Below are 9,232 nucleotides of genomic sequence, written 5' to 3'. Positions count from 1 at the left end.
ATGTGGTCTGGTCCTGCACAAACTTTCATTCTGCCAGGGCTAATCTATCGGAATCACTCACTTGGAAGACAATCTTAACTTAAGGATGGCTTAGCTAGTCGCGACCTTAACCTCAAGTTTTCTCTTTACAAATTTTTCAAATGAAATGATATCACTGTTTGATTTATGATCTCCTCATCAAACCAAACTGCCTCACTCGCTCCATCCCAGTTCTAAAACCTAGTCCTGTCCATTTAATCTAGTAATAGATTCGGTTATTTTTTAATTGTTGACCTTAACTATATAGAAAATAAGTTTTATTTTAAGGTGAAGTTTGACTCTTTATACGTTAGATGATAAGTAATTGGGTCTGATTATTAAACGTTTTTTTAAAAATATGTATAAAAAATATAAAAAAGTAAAATTATAAAGTCAGATTTATTATTAAAAACGTTAATAGAAGTGGTATTACAATTGAAAGTTCTACGCCTTATTCCCTACATCAGCGCATCATATTTCAACGCTATTTATTCGGATGACGAGTTACTGGTCCCAAAGCAGTTTTTTCCAGGGAACAGCTTTAAGCTAAATTTATTTTTTTTAGTAACAATTTACATGAATTTCAAGGATTAACTTACATAATTAAGTATTTCTCATCCGATAAAAAAAAATCCTAAATGCCTTTTTTTCCAAATTCTGGACCTTAATCAAGCGAATTCAATACATTAATAAACTCTACTCAACAACTTCAACAAATTCATTTTTTCTCACTTGATATATATGAAAGTTTCTAGCTCTTCAGTTTTACTTCGATCTTCGATGTTTTTTCCTCTAGAATGATCTAGCAATTTGATTCAAAATCCTCGTTTGCTACGATTTCAAATTATTCAAACTCTTAATTTCAGTTCAATGTTCTTTCACTTGTTCCATAAAATTATGGGCCTGATTCTCGAATACACTACGAATACACTTCACGGTGGAAACGGAATGAAACGTATTCGCGATGACAACGGTATGGTGTCGACATCTGGATACGAGATTAGTTTCCCACTAAACTTATCATTATAATATCAAATTATCTTTAGATGAAATTTTTGTATGAGATTATTATACCACATGAAGAAAACAAAGTTTTCCACTCACATTAAACACCAGTTTGATACGAAGAAGTTAATTTTCATTAATGATTTTTTATTTGAAAAGTGCTCATTCTGCCTGAAAATTCATCATTATCTTCGACACTTCACTAACTCGTAAAACGTAGTTCAATGGCGTGCCGTTTATTTTGTTTCCACCGTGAAGTGTATTCGAGAATCAGACCCTATGGCACTGTACCCACGAGGGGTTCCCTTTCAGATGTTGACGGTGCTTTAACACTATTGTTAGACGAAAAAGGAGAATTATCACTTGAAACTCAATAGGTGATCGTTTATCTTTACCCAATCAGTCAACCACAATATTCTTATCCTAACAACTTCCCACCCGTCTTCTTTCCCCTCCAGCTACCATTGCGAAAATTGTTAACACAAATAATACACGATAACGTTTAATGAAGTGCACTGATAACGATGGTCAAGCAACCGCAGCGCACACATTGCGACAGACAGCAAAACGTTGAAATACATTAGCATGCGATGCGTTTTCCTCATTCGCGAGAGTATTTCCATCTCGATCAGGTCGCGTTTTTTTTGTTTCCTTCCCTGCATAACCAACCAAGTCGGTACTTGCGTCGAACAGTTGTCAAAGTTCGTACAATTCTCTCGCAGAGTTCGTTTTCTAAATCTCTAAATCATGAGTGAACATTCTGGCGAACCGGATTCGAACAAATCCAAAAGCAATCAAGATGCCAGCTCGGTGACGGTGAAAACGATGGACGGGAGTCTTTATTCGGAGGTCGAATCCGTAGCGCTGACAGTGGATGGATTTGGCACGGTGAAAGATCCCTTAACGGGAGAAGTGCAACCGGTCAGAAGGTTTACCTGGAGTAATGACTCGGGAATGACGGTGCAGGTTATTTCGTATGGTGCGATCATAACCTCCATCAAGGTGCCCGGAATGGACGGAACCATTGCCGATGTCGTGCTTGGCTTCGACCACATTCCAGGCTACCAAATGGCAAACAATCCGTACTTTGGGGCAACGGTGGGACGCGTTGCCAACCGCATCGGGGGAGCGAAATTTACCCTTGAAGGGGTGGAGTATCAGGTGACTGCAAATATGGCCGATCGACATCAGTTACATGGTGGTAAGATTGGATTCGATAAGTTCAATTGGATTCCGCATGTCGAGGGAACCGTGGTTACTTTGAGCCATACCAATATGGATGAACACGAAGGTTACCCGGGAACGGTTCTGGCTTCCGTAACGTATGAATTGAAAAAAGATAATCGTTTTGTTTGCAAGTTTCGAGCGACTGCCAGCAAACCAACGCCAATCAATTTGACCAACCATTCGTATTTCAATCTAGCAGGCCATGTGAGTAAACTACTTCTGAATAATTTGTCAAGAAATGTCATGTGTGAACATTTTATTTCCGCAGCATACCGGTCACGAAGAAATTTATCGCCACATCATCTCGGTCAATGCTGACCGAATAACAGAAACTGATGAGGATTCTATTCCCACGGGGGAATTTATTTGCGTGGGTGGCACACCATACGACTTGCGTATACCAAGGGAGTTAGGTCCAGCCATGTCTCGGGCACCAGGCGAAGGTTTCGATAATAACTTTTGTATAACAAAAGGCACTGAGCAGACAATGACCTTCGCCGCCCGGGTCACCCATCCGCACTCAGGACGTGTACTGGAAGTCTATACCGACCAGCCGGGAGTTCAACTGTACACTAGCAACTCTATGCCGGATCCCAACCGTAACGTAAGTTGTTTTACTTCAATTTCCGAGCTCATTTTGAAATAAAGTGTGTGTGTATGCGATACAGATCCGACCAAAACCTGTAAACGCACCGGAGTACTACGATGTCACTCGATTGGAACCGGTGGTCGGTTCGATGAGTCCCGAACAACCCATCAAGGGTAAAGGTGGTGCTAAGTACTTCAAACACGGAGCATTTTGTTTAGAAACACAAAACTATCCGGATGCGGTGAATCACGCCAATTTCCCCAACTCGATTTTGGTTCCCGGTGAGACGTACAACCACGAAGTAGTGTACAAATTCGGACTCTGTGCGTGAAGATGAAAGAATTGTGAGATTTTAAAAACCGTCAAGCATGAGTCCTCCAATAAAACTTTATTTTTGATTCGTCATTATAGCAGTGCATTTAAGATAAAATTCAATACTCATATTGCATACTTACTTCACGATGCGTCATCATCATTCAGCTCCTCGTCTTTCCATTTCTGGACGTCTCTTTTCTGTGGCAGCCGGAAACGGAACTCGTCACAAAAGTGATCGTATACGTTCTCCCCCAGCGAAAGTAGTTCCACAGCTAAACTTTTCTCGTCAGTCTTCCACTGCCGCTCCGCCGAGCCGCCAAACATTTCCATCCGCAGTAAGGCAACCATTGTCGGATTTAGGTACCGTTTGATGCCGTTGAACAGCTGGACTTTATTCATGGGAAGACCTTTCTCGAGTTTTAGCGATAAACATTCGGCCGGTGAAACTACGGGCGTTGGTACGGGCACTGTGATAACCTTAGGTTCGATTGGTGGCTTGTTAAGTGCCTCCACAACAAGATTTTTCAGTTCGGCGATCTCGTTGGAATTTTGGGTAAGTTTTTCCATCAGAGCAGGATCGATTACAGGTGCTGAAGGTTGTGGAATGACGACTGGCTCTGGCTGGATAATTAATGGTGGTTTGTTGATTGTAATGTCCGTTGAAGATGATGGTGTAGCGAGCGCTGGAGTCTCTTCCGATACCGTCTCTACTATCGTGGCCTTTTTGGGCAATTTTTCAATAGAAAGAATCTGCATTTTGGACCCGCTGGGCACTTCTCCGTTCGATGGAGGATTTTTCCGCTTGATTACTACTTTCCGAAGAATTGCGGTGGACGGTGCGTTTACTGCTACGAACTCGGGTTCTTTGTTGAGTATGACGGTGTTATTATTACGCACCGGTTTTTGCTCTTGAACAGGCTCATCTTCGTCCAAAAATTTTATCTAAAAAACAAAACATTACTATTTTGAACACAACACACACTATTTCCCCCCAACAAACCTGCATCCTAGTGTTATCGGAATCTAGCGAAACAAGCACCGGCTCTGGTTCTTTGGATTCCTTCTCGGGAACAATCCACTCCTCCCGGGGCACTGCCGCGTTTGTTTCAAGGTCAAGCACCCTTTCACCGGCCAGCACATCCAGCGTCGGAACGGCAGTTTTCGTTAGACTCTCCTTGAGATAGTTCATAAACATAGAATTCTTGAAGTGTTCCTCACACACAACTTTGTTCTTGAGTTTAGCAAGCGGCAACTCCTTGAAGGCCACCTTGTTTGCGAAAGCTGCCCATTTCTCCAGACGTGGCCAATCCCGGATGGGGTAGTGAAAGAAATGCATCCCTGGGCGTGAGGCGGTACTGTTCTCGCAGTTACGAAAGGTACACCGACACCCGCCCATCGTATTTGCTCTACCACCGTGCGTTTCAATATCGTTTCGATGTGCTAATTTGTGGAAATTCTCTGGTAGATTTTTCAAATTTTGATTGTAAACAAAGCCAGCGTCGAATTTAATTCGCGATGACAGTGATACAGTATCGACGTCTGGTGGCGACTTTCAATTGGCGAATTTACGTTAGATTTACAACCAGATGGCGCAGCGAGTAAATGATGATGTTTTGTTTTTTTTCTGGTATGAAATTCGTTTCAAATTGTTGGACAAATACGAATTTTGCCTCAAATTTCCCAGATTCAAGTATTCGTGCCATGCTGAAAAGGTTAGAAAATCATCATTTTACATTGTTTCATTCATAACATAGGAAACAACACTTGGTGTAAGTGCCATGCATTTCTTAGTTCAAAAACATAATCCGTAATCCGCGAATCCGCGATCTAACGCAAAACGTAAACGATCGGTGAGACATCTGGATTCTGTCGTTGAACTAAGAAAATGATTATAAGGTAACCTAAAATTGAAAAACAAATCACGTATGTTTTACTTCCGAACTTTCCATAGTAGTTCTCACATGAAAGAACCATGCATTTTTCTACTTGTTTTTGATGGTGCTCTCGAATTTCCGTCTTTGATTCAATCATTGTGAATATTTATACAATTTTCACTACTGAAAGAGATAAGAAAATAACACGATATATATAAAAATGCGCAGAATTAAATTTCTTAAAAACTCATCGCAATCAAATAATCTTTTATGGTTATAACATTGTAATTTATGGAGAGAACTACAAACCTTCCATAAGCTCACATGGCAAAATTTAAAACCATCATCACTTTCACCGCAGCGCCGCCTAGGTGTAGAATTGTACGTTAGATCGCCAATTGACGAATTTACGTTGGATTTACAACCAGATGGCGCAGCGAGTAAAATGAGGATGTTTTGTTTTTTTGGTATGAAATTCGTTCAAATTTCCTAGAAAAATCTGAGCTTATCTTCAAATTTCCCGGTTTCATGTATTCTTTCCACGCTGAAAAGGTTAGAAAATCATCATTTTACAATGTGCTATGTATATTACGAGGATTGGCTTGTTATAAGTATTGTAACTTTAATTTTTTTCAACTAAATAAACGATGAATAGGGTGTTTTGCGCTAGGAATACTGCAAATCCATCTCGTATCGGCCCCTACACTGAGAGGAATCATTAGTAAATATTACTAATTTTTTGGTACATGTTACCAATTCCCGAGTGATTTTCTAACCTACTAATCATTGGTACATTCTACGAAAACAGATTGGTAGGTTTATATGTCAAACGAAACTACGATCCGGACTGTACTACTGGTCCAGTGTTGGATCAATATCAGCTCAATGAAGGTGATTTGTCGGTTCAATAAAAGGGCGTTTGTTGATTAACCTTTGGAACGATATCAGTAGAAATGTTGTTTCTCAATTGTAAGAGTTAATCATCAGGGTTAAAATAATATTTTTTTCCTTTTTGTTTTATTTAAAATTCTGTGTTTGATAACATGTTATTTTAATATAATATTTCACTAATAACTTATTCTATATACAATTTCAATAGTTCTACAATAAAAAAAACATTGTAAAATATGAAAACAACAATAATTCTCGTCGCAATAACTCCTTCTACTGCATCGCTGCCTCTAGAGAATGGGGCGCTGATTAGCAGGAAGTCGATGACACCAGTACCCAGTACTCTTAGTTCGTATTTATTCCTCTCGTGCTCTGAAGAAGAAAAGAAATATTGATATATTAATGGTATTAAAAATATAAATTTAAGATTTACAGATTGTCTCTACTTACGATCTTGTCGTGGATATTTATGAAGAAAACGATTACGTCTCCGACCAGGTATCGCCTACCGAAATCTTCGACCCTGCGCAGGTGTAGTTTACTTGCCCATTTAATTGTGACGCTCTGGAATGCCCCAGAGTTCGAAGAAGGGGGTTCATATAAACTTACATTTGAAATTTTTCGGCAACCATCTATGTGATTTGCTCTGGGTGAGGCAGTGGAAATGTGTCTTCAGTAGGAATTTGGGGCTTGTTTTCTTGTAACAGAACGACTACATTGGATTGAGGGGTCGTGATTGGTCGTATTGAACAATCGGATTCGATATTTGTGCTCATGTTTATATTGTAGCCATCAAAAGCACACGATTGATCATCATTCCCCAACATCGTTTCGGAATTGCAGTCCTGCTGAAACAAAAAAAAACTAATTCTAACAGATTGTTAACAAAAAACTACTTTTACAAACCCTCATCAGTCCCACAGTCCGTACCTCAAACTAAAAGTATGTCTTTCTTGACATAACAGCATACGTCTTCTCCGCTAGGTGCGTTCTGATGGTTGCAAAGTTCTGTCTGAATGCTTCCGCCGCAAGGGGCTCATTCGTCTCACCAGTTTGTTGGTCCGAATTGTATCCATAGATCAACAGCTTTCTGATAGTCGCCATAGCCGTATATGCTGTACGGAACTGAATGGGAGCTACGATGGTTTTCGTTGTCTTTGTTTAAATTTGTTGAATTCGCTCTTTGTCTCACAAGTTGTGAGTGCTCTCGACCAGCAGATCGCCGAATTCTTCCAGCTTAGGGTTCAATATCGCAGACAGAAACGCGGAAACCAAAATAAAATTGACAACTTACGACGAGCAGCTCATCACCGGAAAAAAAACATTCCAGTTAGATTAAAATCAAACATGCATTGGCTCTCCATTGAACATAAACCGTATCATCGAGACACTGAGATCTAGCGTGCAATTCCATTCCTTTTGCGATGAATAGTTTTGTCACGTCCGGAATCATCAGTATACAAATTATTACCAACGTCATTTTCGCCCCATATTTACATCCTCAACATATTCAGCAGTATTGGCCCAATTAATTCGCAAATGCGGTGTCATGTTTGTGCACGTTTGTCCGTTATGGTCCATAGTAATTTCAAAGTAACACTTCTGGTACACCCCAGATTCCTCAACACGATGAACGAGGATATTAGGATTACCGACCAACCAACCATACCGACCATTACCAACGCACAGTGAACACAACACATACAAAATCGGAGCACGATTATGGTTCTCGAGAGGCGAGATATTATCGAATCGATCCGGAGTCCTTACTAGATGCTTGCGTTCCAAGATGGGGGATGAGCCAATTAAAATGATTTGAGTTAGCAAACTGAGTTTTCCTTGATGACAAACGCTAGTAGTTGGAACAGATATCCGGATATCGACTCCCAACTTTTTCATCATTAGCCAGGAGGAAACCATGAAACCTAGTGACGATATGACATTGATTTTGTCGATGCTTTCCAGTATCAAATTCAACACTCTCCTCCTGGAACAGATCCTGATGATTGCACAGAGCACGTCGGTTCTGACGTTCTTCATGTTCCATGTCATCCTCCGGTTGAGAAAAGCAGTTGATTGGATCTTCCTGACACATCATTAACACGCAGAAGTTATCAGTTTGTAGAAAAAACGAATGACGACACTTTTCCTAGAGAGTTTCGATACATCTGGAAAACGAATGAAAATATGATCGAAAAATCTACTTTCGTTCATCGGAAGGCCATACCTTGTAAATTTTATGAGCAAATGACTATACTTGCGGTAGCATAGCTTGCTCCTCCTTCATTGATTCTTGCCTGCACCTGAGCCTGATCGGGATTTTCGATGCTCCAGTGAAGAAACAGAAGAGCTATTCGTGCTGGAGTCAGCTGCACTTGTTGATTCGCTGGTCGCTGCCGTTGGTCGACGAAAAGATACCGTTTGCACGGACCGATGGTGAATCGTTATTGGTTCTTCCTTTCCCTAGTTTGTATCGCCAAATATTAGCATCGAATCATGGCTGTTGTAAAATGTTCGTTTACGATTGATCGCAAATGGAAACGCTTCTATCAGTAGTAGAATAGAAGAAACGTCGTCCAAAATGAGTATATTTCGGAATATCTAGAATTTACCAACACAGAGAAAACATTAGATAAGAACGGAAACATAACGAAAACTAATGCTTACCTCCGAATTGCTTCGCTTCCACAAAAAAATGGCGATTACGAAATGCGCACTTCACAGTCGCTAGGAATGAAAACATTGAAGGTTACAAATGGCATGAAGTAAAATGTACGAATCTCTGGTAGGGATGTACATTACATCTGACATCAGTTTTACCGGATTTTGGTAATATGTACAAAAAATTTGTACATTTTACCAATGTTTCAACTACTAAAGATTTGGTAGCTTCATTTACTAATGTTTGTCTCCAGTGTACATAATCAATGATATCAGCCAATTGGCGATCTAACGTACAAATCTACACCTAGGCGGCGCTACGGTGAAAGTGATGATGGTTTTAAATTTTGCAATGTGAGCTTATGGAAGGTTTGTAGTTCTTTCCATAAATTACAATGTTATAATCATAAAAGATTATTTGATTGCGATGAGTTTGTAAGAACTTTAATTCTGCGCAATTCTATATATAACATGTTATTTATTTACCTCTTTCAGTAGTGAAAACTATAAAAATGTTGACAATGGTTGAATTAAAGAGGGAAATTCGAGAGCACAATCAAACACAAGTAGAAAAATGCACGATCCCTGCATGTGAGAACTACCTTGGAAAGCCCGGAAGTAAAATATACGTGATTTGTTTTTGAGTTTTAGG

At 39.9% G+C, this 9,232-nt stretch overlaps 2 protein-coding genes across 2 annotated transcripts; one reads left to right on the top strand and one right to left on the bottom strand.

Annotated features, from left to right (window-relative positions):
• The first annotated feature begins 1,282 nt into the window (after positions 1 to 1,282).
• LOC129762561 (galactose mutarotase) lies at positions 1,283 to 3,249 on the top strand. The gene is made up of 4 exons (XM_055760954.1): positions 1,283 to 1,400; positions 1,482 to 2,454; positions 2,519 to 2,854; positions 2,919 to 3,249. The coding sequence occupies exons 2-4, from the start codon at positions 1,771 to 1,773 to the stop codon at positions 3,168 to 3,170; spliced, it is 1,272 nt and encodes a 423-aa protein (XP_055616929.1). The 5' UTR covers positions 1,283 to 1,400; positions 1,482 to 1,770; the 3' UTR covers positions 3,171 to 3,249.
• Positions 3,208 to 4,677, bottom strand: LOC129762562 (uncharacterized). The gene is made up of 2 exons (XM_055760955.1): positions 4,155 to 4,677; positions 3,208 to 4,096 (listed from the first exon to the last, which is right to left on the bottom strand). Exons 1-2 carry the CDS (start codon positions 4,548 to 4,550, stop codon positions 3,296 to 3,298), a joined length of 1,197 nt encoding a protein of 398 aa, XP_055616930.1. The 5' UTR covers positions 4,551 to 4,677; the 3' UTR covers positions 3,208 to 3,295.
• Positions 4,678 to 9,232: the final 4,555 nt, after the last annotated feature.

The sequence above is a fragment of the Toxorhynchites rutilus genome, chromosome 1 (genome assembly GCF_029784135.1).
Source record: "Toxorhynchites rutilus septentrionalis strain SRP chromosome 1, ASM2978413v1, whole genome shotgun sequence".
Classification (NCBI taxonomy): domain Eukaryota; kingdom Metazoa; phylum Arthropoda; class Insecta; order Diptera; family Culicidae; genus Toxorhynchites; species Toxorhynchites rutilus.
Note: the sequence above shows the minus strand (reverse complement) of the source record. Positions and strands in the feature narration are given on the sequence as shown.